The 15,246-nt window shown below is 48.6% G+C and overlaps 6 protein-coding genes across 6 annotated transcripts; 4 read left to right on the top strand and 2 right to left on the bottom strand.

Moving 5' to 3' along the window:
- Positions 1–741: 741 nt before the first annotated feature.
- EDB91DRAFT_1086919 (uncharacterized protein) lies at positions 742–3,087 on the top strand (the record flags this gene model as incomplete). Its single annotated transcript, XM_041316140.1, has 8 exons — positions 742–900; positions 957–1,067; positions 1,129–1,204; positions 1,261–2,225; positions 2,278–2,338; positions 2,390–2,769; positions 2,831–2,871; positions 2,922–3,087. The coding sequence occupies 8 exons, from the start codon at positions 742–744 to the stop codon at positions 3,085–3,087; spliced, it is 1,959 nt and encodes a 652-aa protein (XP_041171147.1).
- Positions 3,088–3,224: 137 nt separating this feature from the next.
- Positions 3,225–4,189, bottom strand: EDB91DRAFT_78125 (uncharacterized protein). The gene is made up of 5 exons (XM_041328375.1): positions 4,067–4,189; positions 3,983–4,007; positions 3,763–3,910; positions 3,638–3,715; positions 3,225–3,578 (listed from the first exon to the last, which is right to left on the bottom strand). Exons 1-5 carry the CDS (start codon positions 4,145–4,147, stop codon positions 3,440–3,442), a joined length of 471 nt encoding a protein of 156 aa, XP_041171146.1. The 5' UTR covers positions 4,148–4,189; the 3' UTR covers positions 3,225–3,439.
- Positions 4,190–5,221: 1,032 nt separating this feature from the next.
- Positions 5,222–6,877, top strand: EDB91DRAFT_1061907 (uncharacterized protein; the record flags this gene model as incomplete). Its single annotated transcript, XM_041314489.1, has 3 exons — positions 5,222–6,377; positions 6,437–6,531; positions 6,611–6,877. 3 exons carry the CDS (start codon positions 5,222–5,224, stop codon positions 6,875–6,877), a joined length of 1,518 nt encoding a protein of 505 aa, XP_041171145.1.
- A 132-nt stretch (positions 6,878–7,009) lies between these two features.
- On the top strand, positions 7,010–7,470 carry EDB91DRAFT_78053 (uncharacterized protein). Its single transcript, XM_041328372.1, has one exon. It carries the CDS (start codon positions 7,132–7,134, stop codon positions 7,429–7,431), a length of 300 nt encoding a protein of 99 aa, XP_041171144.1. The 5' UTR covers positions 7,010–7,131; the 3' UTR covers positions 7,432–7,470.
- Positions 7,471–8,022: 552 nt separating this feature from the next.
- EDB91DRAFT_1166894 (uncharacterized protein) lies at positions 8,023–9,319 on the top strand. The gene is made up of 3 exons (XM_041320030.1): positions 8,023–8,392; positions 8,447–8,959; positions 9,015–9,319. Exons 1-3 carry the CDS (start codon positions 8,125–8,127, stop codon positions 9,188–9,190), a joined length of 957 nt encoding a protein of 318 aa, XP_041171143.1. The 5' UTR covers positions 8,023–8,124; the 3' UTR covers positions 9,191–9,319.
- Positions 9,320–10,599: 1,280 nt separating this feature from the next.
- EDB91DRAFT_1208694 (uncharacterized protein) lies at positions 10,600–12,452 on the bottom strand. The gene is made up of 2 exons (XM_041320738.1): positions 12,355–12,452; positions 10,600–12,290 (listed from the first exon to the last, which is right to left on the bottom strand). The coding sequence occupies exon 2, from the start codon at positions 12,285–12,287 to the stop codon at positions 10,827–10,829; it is 1,461 nt and encodes a 486-aa protein (XP_041171142.1). The 5' UTR covers positions 12,288–12,290; positions 12,355–12,452; the 3' UTR covers positions 10,600–10,826.
- Between the last annotated feature and the right edge of the window lie 2,794 nt (positions 12,453–15,246).

Below are 15,246 nucleotides of genomic sequence, written 5' to 3'. Positions count from 1 at the left end.
GTTATCAATTATAATCAAATACCCATATATCGTTATCACAGCTAGCTATCCATCCCAATACATATCACGGTCTTTCAACAGCCCGCCTATCGAGTTTTCCCGCCTACCCAGCGGTAGTCTCGCCAGCGTCCGAACCGAGCGTTGGCTCGGTCCCAGCCTAACCACTATTGTTTAACCTCGCTGTATCTGCGATAGACAAAGCTGGATCACAGTCACGATTCAAGTCTGCCGGGAGTTCTTTAGAAGTACGAAACCATTCTTCTGATGCCGGTCATAGTTCACATGATCAAGGGTCGACACCAGATATGGAAGTTCCTACAGGGTACTCCCGTCTTGCTCGTATCGTAGTTTCCTGTCAAGTGCAAGCCAGACGCCGATCCAAGTCCAAGAGGTTCCACGATGTGAATACAATGTGCACGCGGAAGACGGAGACGTTCGAGGTCCCTGTTGCGTCATGATGGAGACCTCAAACTTTGTTATCTTCTGCACACGCATAACGCGCCTATGTCCCAATTGCAATTACAAGTAACCCATCAGGCTAATTCCTCTCAGACACATATCAAACGCAAACTCCTTGGATGCTGAGAAAGCAACTAGTGCGAGGAACAGGGGCACTCGTCGGCGCACCTAGAATTGCACTAATGCCAATGGACGCCAAGTTGCGCCCTCAGATGGCCCTCATGGGCGATAAAAGGACGCACTGGATGATTCTATCTGACTACCAAATTCATGACTTCCACTATGATCCCTATTCACCACTTGCCAAGTAGCAATCCTGCCCCACCAACCCGGGAGAACCACTACGTTCAGCGCGAGCGTCCGCTTTCCTTCCAGCCTCGTTTTCAGGAAAACATCACTCATCCCTTCAATAACTATGGCTTCCCAGAGCCAGGCATCCAGGTATTCGCAATATACTTATCCTTCACCAGAAATTTTGACCTTTCTTCTTGTAACAGTCCCCAAGCGCTCGCCAAGTTGTAGCAAAAGATTTCCTCATCTCAGACGAGACATGGGAAGATCTCCGGAGGAGTGTCCCAGACCTCGACTTTATTGTTGTAGGATCAGGCGTAAGTCGTTGTTCAAGGCGCTTCCTAATTGTGCCAAATCATATCTCCTTTGCTATGTTAGTTGACGGCCCTCGCATTTATCGAACGAACGTTAAAAAGGGACCCACGAAAGAAGATTCTTTGTCTCGAACGAGGAGGTGAGCATTTTTTCGGTGTGATGTCTAACACATTGACCGCTCTCTGCTCGTCAAAGATTTTTGGCTCCCTGATCACTTCCAAAACCTGCCGCTCCCCTTCAAATACACTCTTGGCGGCCCGAGTGAAACATTCCCTTTTACTTTGTCCAAACAGACCTACGAGAGCGACATCAAATTTGTCCACGGCTCTTGCCCTTTCTTTGGCGGTCGTTCGACCTTCTGGTCTGCTTGGTCTCCAAGCCCAACTGCTGCGCTGATGCGCAACTGGCCAAACTCTCTCGTCACAACTGCACAGAAGCCAAGATTCTTCAAAGATGCGACTAAACTTTTACGAGTCACGAAGGCCACAGACATTGGTCCACCGTATGGGAAGCTTCAATGCCAGATCGACCAGCGTTTGCAACCAGCAGTCGCCAAGGCAGATATATTGTCAGCGCAAGAGGTGTATCCTGCGCCCATGGCAGTCGCATCCACTGCGAAGACAACAACCATTCATTTTACCAAATTCTCTACGCCTGGCCCGCTTCTATCCCTGTACGAGCAGCAGCAGAGGCATGTGCGGGCTGGCACCGGCGCCCCACTTCTTTTCGCAACGGAGACTGCTGTGCAATACCTCGGCGTTGATGTCGGATTCCCGCCTCCCCTTCCTAGTTTCGATGATGAGGTGTCTGTCAAATTTCTGCGCACGTCTCGTGGGGATCTACCAATAGCGAACAAGACGAAAATCATCCTTTGTGCCGGAGCATTTCCGAACACGACGCTGCTGCTCAACAGCTTTCGGAACAACAAGTATATTGCAGGATCGGCTGGGAAAATGGTGACGGGCCACTTCCAGACCCATGTTGTCGCTCGTGTGAAGAGGAGCGCTTTCTGCGACCTTAACCAGGAGAGCATCGAGATCGGAGCGGAATACGTGGCTGGTCAGCATCCAACCTCCCATCTACAGTATCACGTCCAGATTACCGCTGTCGCTTCGCCTGATCTAAAGCAGGATGCCGAAGATGCTGCTCGTTTTTGTCCAGTATGCCATCATGCATCCTAGTCACCCATACTCTTGGCTGAATCGCAAACAGGATTTTGCTGGCACAGCCAGTGAAGAGCAACTTCATGGGTCAGAAGAGTATGTCATCTTTGGTGAGCATTTAACGTACCCATGTCGGCCGTTTTACTGAACCACTCTCCTAGTGTGCGCGACGCTCGGTGAGCTCAGTGAGAACAACAAAAATTCTTTCTTCCGTTTGTCGAACCAGCCCTTGAGCGCGGACCCCACATCCAACTGTGACCTACAAGTCATGCTTGACGAGAAGGACTATGAGCTGTGGGACCAGATGGACGAAGCGACTTTTGACGCCATCAAGGTGATGGCTGGTGACGAAAAACATCAAGTCCAATGGTGGCATCAGCCAAAGCCTGGGGACAAGCCTGGCGCCTGGAAGACAGAGATTCCTGGCAGAGAGACGATTAGGATGGAGGGCATTGTGCATGAAGCATCGTTGCTGCCGCTTGGTGATGGCGATGAATGCTGCGTCGATAGAGATTACAGGGTCAAAGGGGTTTCAAATGCGGTAAGTACCTTGATGAGATTTCGATCGCTCGTAACCCATCGATACTCATCCCGCACCAAAGTATGTCACTGGAGGAGCGATCTTCCCAACGTCTGGCTCATGGTGAGTTGTAGTTCTCATCCTCCCTTGGCTGGAATTCACGTATTTTCCAGGAATCCCACCTTGACGATGTGTGGGTTTGCGCAAGATCTCGCAAGAAAGCTAACTGCCCGCAAAGCAGCAGGGCCTGGTCAGAAGCAAACGAGGAATGCAGTTTTTGAGCAGCGGTTTGCATGTGACGGCGACGTGTTGGCATCAGACAGTGACGGAGATGACTGACCGGCGAGGAACATGCAGCAGACGTTGCAGGAACACTACATACGTATCGTCACGATATCGATGTACCATTTTACAGAAGTTATTATTACCGTGACCTATCATCTCCGCGCCGAAACAGATGCATGGTGCGTGATCATTGACGTCTTAGATGTTGCAACTCCATGCACTGCATCAGCAAAATAGGGGTGGCCTGTCCCAGACCTGGGACAGAACTGTGACTGAGCTTAACAGAGCTAGAATGGTGCGGGACAATGCAGGGACAGTGCAGGGGTAATGCAGGACAGGTGGGCCGTGGACGGACAGCCTCACAGTAAGGACAAGTTCAATCAGGGTTAATATCATATAGCATTAGTCATAACGTGTCGTTCAACATGGAGTAATGATATGAGCTGCAATAGAAATGCGTGATTCTATGGAAAATAAGCATGGATGAATGAAAGATGAAGACGCGAGACAGACGAGTAAAGGTAACAGCGCGAGCCTTCTTGGAACTAGTAGAAGTATTGTAGAGTATCAGTGAAAAGAATCGCGGCGAGAGATAAATTAATACCGAGGGGTCCGACACCACTTATATACAAGTACAACTTCGAAAGTGACAGCACGAGTCTTCAGCCGCTCCGTCTTGGCACTAGAGAGTATCAGTAACGTAATTTGTTGCAAGAAATAAATTTATACCTAGCGGCCCCTGCCCACTGACGCCTAAAGCCACAGCATTTCGATTCATGATAGCGGTCTGCTTCGACTTTCTTCATCACGTCCAGGATACCTTCATGAACAGGACGGAAGTATGAACGAGAAATTTTTCCGTGCACCATACGCCAGTCTTATATTCGTCGAGAGCCGCGGTCAGCTGAAAGATATCAGCACAATGTTCGGGAGGAATGACCGCACTTACGAGTCATCAGGAAAACATCGACTTCCTTAAAGTTCCTTTTAGCCATTTTTCGGTAACTTACTATCACGGTTTGATTACTCTTACAGTGAGCAAAGTGAAAAAAAGGCGGAAAAGGCCACTCGTCCCCTGAATTCTACTTATTTGTGTCTTTTTTTTGCTTGTCATGACTTGCTGTGACAAGGTAGCGGGAATGACTGTGGGTTGACGTTGAGGGGTGTTTTTTTACATACCATTATGTAATGACGATAGCCCAGGATTCGAAATCGAGACTCATGCGGATGCGAATCTATCTGGACCTGGACGAGGCGCCTGTCTGTACACAATCCGTACCTAGTAATCTAGCTGTACCACCTCAAACTAGACGTGAGGAATTCAGAATTTCGGCGCTCGCAAATGTCAGACTACTTATGGAGAAATTAGACGAAGCGAATCAAGCGATACGAGGTAATTAAACATACCCAAATCGTAGTCCAGATATATTATGGTACTGACCGCCAAACCATAGGCTCCCTTAGGCAGACCGCAATAGAATGAAGATATCACACACCTCCAAGCAGCGCTCCAGACTCGATGCTAACCAGAGTACGGACATCCGAATCGAAACATCCATCTAGACGCCACGACAGCCCAAAGATTCAAATAAGATTCGCCAAGTGTTTTCCCTACTTAGTAGTAGTAATTACTCTATAATGTGCGCCCATCTCTTATGGGTTATCTGACAGTACTAATCCTCAACCTAGACGATAAGTATTGCACATCTGACTAGAGTACAGTTTGGGTTCGAGTGGCCCAACCTTTCGTACGTTTTTGGACTGAAGCACTTCGCTCGTATCCAGTTAGGGTATGGTTGATTCTTCTATTCGTACTCTAAGTATCTGGATACGGCCATTTTCTCGTCTCCGCAGTGAACACCATTACAATCAGCCGGCGCAAACATTATACTAAAGTACGAAACCCTGAGGCGGAACAGGGACAGGCCTAACCAAGGTTTGTCGAGCTAGTACGTACCGGGGATTGATATGGAACGTTAAACTGTAACTAATTCCAATGAATTCAGCTGCGGAGATGCTGATTCAGTCCCGATATACTTGGCGATGTCTGGTATGTCAAAGGTGTGTTAGATTATATTTAATCCACCCCAGTGTAGCCTATGATAATGTGCTGGCCCTCCTCTGCACCATGACATCTCTTATGACAGCTTCTTCCGAACCGAAAGAACCAGATTGGAATACTGGGAGCATGTCCAGTCTTCTTGTACATGTGGCCCTCACCGACTCCGACTCGATAATACCTAACGCGAAGTCCACTGAGACTGTAACCGATTTCTATAACCGCGGTCTGATGACTCGCAGATATGCCCTGGCTGGAGTGGCATGCTCGAGTATCGTTAGCTGCTGTTGCATCGTGACAGGCACTGTCATTATTATTTCCACTCACAAAATTTCGGGTACGATTCAAGTGATATCGCCGATCACCAATCTACAGTCAGAGATGCTGTCCCTGACACTAAGCTTCATCGTCACATTATGCACGGAGTCCATAGGCCTCATGCACAACATCTCGTTGCGCTCTGCGCTAGCCTCAGAGTCCCGGCTTATTTTCAGCACTAATCTGCGCCTTATGACCGCAGCTCATGGATGGTGCAACCCTAACGGCGTACTCCTTAATGGTCTCATGGCTGTCCTCCTCATCATATCCTACGCCTCAGCCTCGCTCGCCCAAGAGTCTGGGTTTATCGTGGGGTTCCCTCTCCTCGTTTTGGGCATCGCCCTTTTTCTGCAGGTGATAATCACATTGGCAGGGATGCGAGCCGTCAAAATATTGACGTGGAGCTCTTCACCTTTCGACCTCACCGCTGCTCTTCTTCACCACACGCAATTGACTCCAGCGTCCTTCCAGTGCATGCGTAGCGTGTCCGACCTGGACATAGCTGAAGGTCCAGCAAAGCCATCAGAAGCGCAGCCCTCGGCGTGGCATTCTCACCCTCGCATCCAGAAAGTTGTCGTTTCTCTTTGGGGGATCGTTGTGGCATGTGCTGGATGGGCTGTGCTCGTCAGGTACAAATACACCTTGTCCCCTTCGTCGTCGTCCTCGAAATGGTGGTCATTTTTCACTGATTTCAATAGCTCTTATGCTGTGGGATACATTGTGGCCAAAAAGGACGATACTATCAGTTTTCAGTTGTGGATTCTGGTTTTTGTCAACATCGCGGTTGTACAGGGACCATTGACACTTGGGCTGCATTGCGCAGAGCTCATCGCGAATGTCATTCAAAATGAAAGGCAGTGGAGATGTGCTACAGCAAGGAAAGGACTCCACACAGTGACAAACCCCCTGAAACTGTTTCTTATCAATCCCCTCGGTCTTTTTCTTTTCGTTGTGAAGCCCGTGCTACGTGAGCCATTTGCGACTATCTTTGATGAGCTGTCTTGACCAATTTCATTAACACTATAGACTGGATGTTTGGGTATGCATTCCATTTCGGTTTTTGGACCGCTTTTGCGATCGCTTCTGGGGGGAACAATGCATTTGCTGTAGGAGATTTCGTTGTATTCATGTTTGTAAACCAGGTTGGAATTTACTGTCCATGTAAGTACAGCCACTACATGTTCTCACACACTCGTGCAGATCTGGACCTTATGCATAGCGCTATTTATATTTGCCTGTATCTTCACTTTTTCCGCACTGCGCCGACCACGCGGCCCCCAGCCAGCCGCATACGGGCACCTCCAGACGCTCGCCAACCTCGTAGATGAGTGGTCACCTGTGATGTGGTGGGGTCACAAGGAGGACGGACTCCTGTATTGTCATGCTGGTAGGGATTTTTCAGTGTTACGAGGATCCTCTATTGACGCTCTTAAAAAGGGACGAGCGATCATCCGCTGCTGGATGTGAAGATGGACTGTGTTTATGCTGGTTCTGGTGTTGTATCCCTATCCACCCATCCCGGGAGAAGCACCCGCTCTTGAAAAGGTATTTATTGATTTATGATGTATCTTTGTCGAGTTTGGCTGATGATATATCTAGTGACGGTGCGCACGGCCAGCCACGCCATTGAACCAGGCATTTTGGTGCTATCTGCCGGGCAGGTAGCTCGGTATGTCGTAATATCATAGTGGGCACGCAGCGCAGTACGCTTCCCGGCTGTTATGGTTTTCGCCTTGATTATACTTTTTTTTCGCTGTTTTAGTTCTCAAAAATGGGATATACCTTCCTCGCATCTCCATCTTTACATGATGTCTGTATTTGTCTTACTGTACAAGTTACATACATCAGTGCACGACTTTACGACTATTCTGATTCTGATTCTAACTCTCTCGTACCTTGCCGACAACTTGATTCATCAACATTTTCGTCCCATTACTGATGCCATCCGCTATGGTTCAGTACAACCGAATTACATTCTTTCCTTCGACTTTCTTTGTCTGTCTTCTCTCATCGAAGACTGACTTGAGACGCTGAACTCGACCGTGTACGGTGAACTTGCGGAACCTCTCGGACTTCAACATTATACCAACTGCTTTGCCTCAGTTTGCGGAAGCTGCCAGGTTGTTCCGCAAGAGGATCAACCACGCCCCAAAGAACAGGGCCACACAAGGGGATGAAGAACAATACCGTGACCTGTTGTCGGGACTACCGAGTACTAGAAGAGCAAGCATAAGGACCAACGTGTAACATGGATAGCGAAATGCTCCTGCACTTACCGCCTACTAGTATGGCATCTATGCATAGTGTCCTCCATCGCAGCGCGGATCTGGCCATTCTTACAGGCTCAGCCCAGCCGCATCATGGTCTTGGGACATGATTCCAGCCGCTCATGCGCGCGCGGCCTCAGCCCGAAGTCAACTGTCACAATAATATTGGGCTCTGTCGAAATAGATGGTGCTACAGTGCTGCAGGTGCTGCTCATTCGGCCTTGATCAACCTTGCAAAAGCTGCGGTAATGCTTATCATACAAAGGGTAAATTTGGAACTATCCCCGGCTGGCAATTAAAAGCTTATTATTTTTGGCGGAGCTTCCTTTCAACCAGTGAGGTACTCGGCGCTAAATAACGGATCTTAAGCTCGATATTTCAATTTGCAAGACTTCCTCTGCAGTCCTGGTGCACGGTACCGTTCAATTTCACTTTTATACTTGAAGGATGTGGACGGACAGTGTTCGAGAGTTTATCATCAACTATTCCTGGCTAGCAACACCTATCATTGCGGCAATTGGATGGTGCCAGACCTGGGTCATTGCCTCTCTCTTTCTTTCCATCGGGAAATCCAACGAGGTCGTTGAAGCCATCGAACAGTCAAGACTACAGAGTTCCTTCGTGAGATATTATGGTGAAGACAGAGAAGACAGAGAAGACCCAGGCGTGACGGAAACGTCCACTTGTAATTATGTTGCAGAACAACGGTATACAGGTGAGTGGTTGCGTCCATGACTCTTTCTGTTCGAGGTGTTGAAGCTGGACTCAGGTCTAGCGAAGCGCACCGTCATTGCTGCGTCGCTTGCAGACACCTACACTGCAACTCCAAGAAAGATTGTCGGCGTGATGTCGATGGACCCTGGGCTCAGCACGCAGCTTATTGATCTTTATCACTCCGTCTGCGACGCAGGCTACCTTGCATACCTGTCTTTCATCATTCAGATTGTCGCTTCTCTCTACGGTATTGTGACAGTCTCGATCATCTGGGCGGATGATGCGCATCTCAGGCAAGAGGTTTATGGCATCCAACTGCAGCAGCAACTCGCTGCGCTCACTATCAACCGTGGGATGTGGTCCATCGCAGCGCTTGGCGCGTTCTTCCCATGGGCCCCTCTTCACGCTGTCTATCTCACAACGGCCATTGCTGTTGTATTAGAGTTTCTCTTCGCTGCCAGGGGATTCCTCATTGGTTGGCACATGAGCCTGCTTCCTGGTGTCATCCGTTTCTTCGTTGTCTTTGCGTGGCTGCTTCCCAGCGCGGAGGCGCTGACACTAATACTTGGTATATCATCATACTCGTTGTTTATCGCTTTTGCAGTCACTGATATCTGCTACAGGCCTTATCGCAATCAAGATGGAAGTTTCTTTCATATCTGCCAAGGTAATCATCTTTGGGCTCCCAGCATTGTGGTTAATAATTGGGCCGTTGCTCATCATCGGGGCATCGTTGGGATCGCACTTTGGCATGCTGAATTGTCTCGTTGACAGTTCTAGTTTGTGTGCCTCAGCTTGAGAGGATTGGGGTTGCGATGAGGTGCGATGGCTGTATTGTCCTGCTTTGCATCTTGGTATGAGTTTTCTAGTCACCTGAGGATATGTTTCTCACTCGTGTTGCGCAAGTTTTCTGTCGCGGAGGCCCATGACAATCATCCAGCGCTTCTATTTTCAATCATCCTTGTGCGAGAGGTTACCATCGCAGCCCGTTACTTACAAGCAAATCAACGAGACAAACGGAGTGTATTACTACGATAAGCAAACTTCTCTTCAGGAACTTAGCTGGTTGCTTGAAGGGTGACATTACAGCACCTGGCCCATGGATATCGACCTCCGTCCCTTTCAAGTTCATATGCCGTGGCCACCGAGGGCGAGTGCATCACGAAGTTCTTTACTTGCTAGGATTAAACCCTTGAGACTAAACCAAGAACGAACTCAAAATGATGCTTGTTGCAGGTCGCTGCCCTGATGCTGCTTGGTCGCGTGGTGCACAACGCGCATATTACGGACTTCATCACGCCATATCCCTCCCTGGACGATGGCTATGAGGGTGCTGTGAAAACTATACTTCGATCTGCACCAGGAATAACCGATCTGTACATTTACCGGTTATCAGCTTCCTAGATAAATCATCTGGTGCAGCCTATTTTCTCATGTCATTTTGCAAGTATCCAGAACTATAAACTGAAAGAACGAGCAGCAGTATTAAGTTGGCTCCGGACAATGCTTCCCGAATCCCCACATCGATGGCCCGGCCTTGCTCGGGCTAGACCTGCTGTAAATTTTAAATTTCGAACACTTGTAGCTTCTTGCTCGCTTAAGTACCACGTCTGTCGAGTCTTGAATGGGCTGTAGAACCGTAATGACAGTATCTGTACATGGTGCGCCCAGCTATTTTTCTGCTAGGCCCTTCATTTTTGTCAGGATAATTGATGATATTTCTTCTGCAGACTGCCAGTAAGGGAAGCATTATTATCATAATGACATTGAAGCGATGCATTCTGGACTACTTACGAAATGTCGTTGTCTTCGATGAAGTTCAACAGACATACAGCCATCCTTCCTTATTTATCAGGTCGTACGGGTAGTATTTCATGACCGATTGGACCTCAATGTCGTTGAATTTCTTACCGATGAAGCGCTTGGCATTAAAGATACTACTCACGCATTTTCAATGATGAGGAAGGCAGCTCATAGAGGGCTTGCGTGGTGACTGCGTGAAAGGGTGCTTGGCTTTTTGCTTGTTCTCCTATCAAGCACAAATCATCGACCACCATGGACATATGACACGGGGTAGTGCTATTCCCGTGTTCATTCGCTACGATCTCGACGTGATCACCCCAACACAACTGAAGTGCAGGTGTGAGTACCAATCGTAGAAACATTGAACAAAGCTCACCAATTTGACGTTCCGAGATCAACACCGATAGCTGCGGTCATGCGAGTTAAGAAATAACTTAGTATTGTAAGTAAGTACTTGGTAGTCTCAATCTCAAACTGGTATTAGTAAGTTCTCGGTAGTGTTTATTGAGTCCGAACTAGTCACATACACGAGGGGCGCCGAGCCCAACTCATCATCGATGTAAGTTTGATTACTGGTAGATGGTACGTTGTGCAAAGAATGGTGTGACAGTATCACTCGACCACAAAAGTAATCAAAGCGATACAAGCTCCACAAATCGTTTCAAGGGCAGGCGGGCCTCAGAAGAATCAGTGAAGAATTCGGGTCGAAACTCGACGAAGCTTCCAGTCGAATATTTGCGCCACGGATTCTTGGACCAGTGGTGGTTAATGCTCATGACAGGCACTGGCTCTACTGTTCGCATCAATACAAAGGCGAGGCAATTACGAGGAAGCTCGGCATCTCCGGATGGGGACTCCAGATAGTTCCAGACCCCAAGAGCATAGTCTGAGACGATGCTATCAACATCCGCGGCAGCATCCTGTACATGGTCCCCATAAGACAGGAAGTTTCCTGTTACGGCGACATCCGTTATGGGCACGCCGTCTATTTCACTGTGAAATGTGACTTGGCGAAAGGATACATGGACATCGAGTCGCGAGGTCAGCTCGGCTGGCAGGATGACTAGCTTGATGCGTAGCCCACTGTTCGTCAGCGAAAATTCTCTTCGAATCGGAGAGCAATATGGCTGTCCGACGTAGCATCTTGGCGACGAGGGAAGAGCTCGGGAAGGATGATTCGTGACGGCGGGACGACCTGCCCAATTGAAAATCCGCAGATCGTCCGACGTCTGGATGATTGCTTCGACAAGCCTGAAGAATGCTCGTTCTGACCCTTCTCCATAAGCAATGGGCAGGACGACGTTGAAAATTCCCATGAGGGAATACGCCATGTCCTCCCCCCTCGTGGTCTTCCTGTTGGAAGCCCACGTCATGCGTTTTGCGACATCATGCGAGCCAGGGATAAACTCGCTGAGCTCGCGGCTAGAGATAGACGTGACTCTTTCTATCATCTTGATAACGTGATAATCAGCCTTGTCGTTATCCTGCATGGTCAACGGCAACCATCCAGCTCCAAAGAACTTCAACCGCTTTGGGGCCAGAAGCTCTTGTAGCGTCCAACCTCTGGTGAACCATAGATCCTTTTCCAAATCAGCAACTCTGACGGTTTGAGCGAGATATGCGATGCAGATCGACGAGTTGCGGTACCACTTGAACATGGATCGGATCGATTCGTCGAGCTCAGAACTACTAGTTTTGTCGATGCAGCATGTATCCGACCAAGCGAAAGCCACTCCATATCTCGACGCGGCTGCGCAAAAGCTCTGCAATTTTTCGAATCCAGGACCGCGGGGCTGAATGCTCCCCGTCATCTCTTGATAAGTCACTTCTCCTCCAGCAAGCCATCTGTGGGAGAAGATCGCATATCGTACACGTTTTCGCACGATGTTGGCGATAACATCTTCTCTGGAAAGACGGAGCTCTGCGCACTGTGCCTGGATGTCTTCTTCTGTCACGTCTCGTACAACCGCGAGAAAGTGACGCAAAACAGCACCGCGATCGATGAGCTTCATCTCCGCAATGTGGATCAAATGAATGGGGGTTTCATCGAAGATATGTTGAGCGATTGCGTCTTCGAGGTCCGTAGGAGCCATTATCTATACAAAAATTTAGTCGCGTGTGAGCTAGCTACCAAGTGAGTACTTGAGGTATTCGACGCACGATTATGGCTCAGCGCTCAGGCCTCAGGACCAGTCGCTGATCACTGCTACTAGTGTTTGGGAGATGTAATCGAAGGAAGCTGTCGTTCCTTTCTACTTACCTACTTATCCCAGAATGGATAGACCGTGTGCCTGATTTTTGCTCCTTCAATTGTTGAAGGTGTGCATGTTGCTTGTACTTACCTCAGACCTCAATGCCAGATCCTGAACGAAATCAGACCCCCAAGAATACCAGCTGCGACTCTCTGCGTTTCTGTATTGGTCTTCTGGACCTCGGCGTACTTCCCTAATCATGTCAACACGCGCGACATTAATCTCGGAAGCTCACGATACACATACTGTCGTACTCACAGTGGTGCTAGATGTTTGTCCCTGTCGGCCAGTGCTGGAATTTGGATGAGGTCGTGAGGTCGTGTGTAGAGAATAATGAGAGTCCTACACGGCGTCTTGTTGCTTCAATGATGCTGACCTCTGCACTCTGACAACTTGCGAACCCCTACCGCAACATGTGATCTGGAATCTGCTTCTCCTCGACGAGCTCTCCACTTCCATGTGGACATCCCCTGCATAACACAGCGTGAAGCTCACGAGTCCCTGCTTAGTGAGTGCTTGCTGTATGCGCCTAGCTGATGCAAATGGCTGACGTGGCATATTTGCAGAGCGATGTCCCACTTCCGGCGACTGCGGTCGTCTCAATTAATGAATAGCCTGCCACTACATCTGGATCACCGTCACTGGTGCGTGTGACTTCACTGATTTGGTCGACGGCTAACCCTCCAAGCTTACCTTCAGATGAACCGGAGCGTACACATCGATGGGATTCGGCATAGATTGACAACAACTAAGTTATTGGCTGCTAGTGTTGTTCTATCATGAGGTTGGCGCATATTTACATTTACTTGGTATATCGCCTCCACTTCAGATGCAGGAAGACAATGATATTTCTCCTGCCCTTCTATTCTAGTCATTGTGTGGGACGCCCTACCGGTGCAACATTCGGGTTTCTGAACACAGGACATAGTCACGTAGTCGCAGCGTCGTTTTGCATTTCCTTCAGATCGACAGAGGGTGGTTGTAAGTTGCCATATGTTCATAGTCAACCTTTTGGCACTAATTCCTGATAGATATCAATCGATCATCATGGGGTCGTTGCCCCAATCACTGTCGTTATTCGTGTTATCTCTAGCAAAGCCTGGTCGGTTCTACTTGGTGAGCAGTGCCACCGATCTCGTTGGTGTGCTACCTTAGTATAGTGCAGTGACACGCAAATGCTCTCGCGAGCTTCTCTTCATCCTCATGATCGTTGGGTATTTCGTCTCCGACGTGCTCACGAACCGATCCGAAGTATTGACAACTGGTCGTGCCTAGGTCAGTGGTATTCTAGATCGGGTTTTACTTCCCTGTATTTTACTTGCAACTGGACTCTGTCAAATATGGGATTAGCGTCAATTTCTCGTGACGCTAATCCTATATTTGACATTCTCTTCCGCCATCGACTCTCAACTCGATCTAGCTTGTGATCATGAATGCAGCCTGTTTCATCGGCCGAAAAATCGAGACGACAAACCTTCTTTCGTGGGTCCCTTGACGTTTGTTCAATGAGGGCAGCCAACTGACATAGCAAAGGTGATATGATTCGGCAACCATGGAGTGCCTCGAACAGATACTTACGACTGAACCTATGGCAATAAAGTCGAGGTCGGGGATTCCTCTCCGAAGATCTTCCGGTATCGTCTGAGATAAGGAAATAGATCTTTTGGTACAACCTGCGACCACTTGGGGACTTTAGAAAGAACACAGGTTACATTCCCGGTGAAGAATAAGAAGCACGTATTGCGAATTCCTAGACACCCGGCTCCAGGAAACCGTGGTTATTGAAGGGATGAGTATTGACTTCCCGAAACGAGGCTGGAAGGATAGCGGACACTCGTGCTGAGCGTATTGGTTCTCCTTGGTTGGTCACGGTGGGACAGGATTGTTACTTGGAAAATCGTGAATGGGTCGTGATGGAAGACATGCCTTTTTTACTAGTGATATATCACATCCAGTGCGTCCTTGATCGCCCATGAGTATCATATGATCAGAGGGGGCAACTTTGTGTATCAGTATCTCTGTCAGGTAAATAATCTAAACAACCGAACAATCCTAGGGACAACATACGAAACGTCTGTTCCTCGCGATACTAGTGAAACGCTTCTTCACAGTCAACGAGTTCGAATTTTAAATGAGGAACTGGCCCGATTGGTTAACCTGTAATTACAATTAATATTGGGACATGAACGCGATACACGTGTGCACACTGCGATCATTATGATTGGTCTACTGGATGCAACGAGGTTTGAGGCTCCACCATGGGCACAACGCGGACCTCGGGCCTGATCTCTGTCTGGCGCACTGGAGCAAGTATATCATCCTCTTGGACCGTGGTGCATTGCAAGGCCCCCTTGTGAGACGATACGGTTTGCAGTCTAATGCCGACCGGCGTCAGGCTTGTGGCGGAAAACCTGTACTTACTTCAAGTTGGTACTCGATACGAGCAAGATCGGAAGCCTGGAAGCAATAGATGGCGCTAATCATGTGGACTTGCTGTAAACAGCATCAGCATCATAATTCTCGAACCAAAATCCAGACTGAATGCTAAGAGATATAATACGTACTCAATCAAAGAGGCAGGACTTCGCGGGCGTTTGATCCTTACACTGTCCACTGCTACTTAGCGCTCGACTCACCAAATTCATCTCCCTTTGCGAGAACATGAGCGTTGCAGCAGGGAGTCCCAGCGAAGTCCTCAAAGCGAAGCGGAAGGAATTCCGCGTACGATGTACGCAGTATCAAACGATATTGGAGAATCCTTGGACATGCAAAGAGGTGGTAGTCAACCTCTGAATACTGT

Source organism: Suillus paluster (assembly GCF_016628075.1).
Source record: "Suillus paluster strain FC165 chromosome Unknown EDB91scaffold_110, whole genome shotgun sequence".
Lineage (NCBI taxonomy): Eukaryota > Fungi > Basidiomycota > Agaricomycetes > Boletales > Suillaceae > Suillus > Suillus paluster.
This window is presented reverse-complemented; position numbering and strand designations above follow the sequence as displayed.

Excerpts from the sequence above, each read along its gene's own strand:
- EDB91DRAFT_1166894 (XM_041320030.1), top strand. The coding sequence starts at position 8,125 with ATGTGGACGGACAGTGTTCGAGAGTTTATCATCAACTATTCCTGGCTA. Across the intron at positions 8,393-8,446 it reads TGCAGAACAACGGTATACAG|GTCTAGCGAAGCGCACCGTC; the intron begins GTGAGTGGTTGC and ends AGCTGGACTCAG. Across the intron at positions 8,960-9,014 it reads GGCGCTGACACTAATACTTG|GCCTTATCGCAATCAAGATG; the intron begins GTATATCATCAT and ends TATCTGCTACAG.
- EDB91DRAFT_78125 (XM_041328375.1), bottom strand. The coding sequence starts at position 4,147 with ATGACAAGCAAAAAAAAGACACAAATAAGTAGAATTCAGGGGACGAGT. Across the intron at positions 4,008-4,066 it reads TTTTTTTCACTTTGCTCACT|GAAGTCGATGTTTTCCTGAT; the intron begins GTAAGAGTAATC and ends AGGAACTTTAAG. Across the intron at positions 3,911-3,982 it reads CGATGTTTTCCTGATGACTC|ACTGGCGTATGGTGCACGGA; the intron begins GTAAGTGCGGTC and ends GACGAATATAAG.
- EDB91DRAFT_1208694 (XM_041320738.1), bottom strand. The coding sequence starts at position 12,287 with ATGGCTCCTACGGACCTCGAAGACGCAATCGCTCAACATATCTTCGAT.
- EDB91DRAFT_78053 (XM_041328372.1), top strand. The coding sequence starts at position 7,132 with ATGGTTTTCGCCTTGATTATACTTTTTTTTCGCTGTTTTAGTTCTCAA.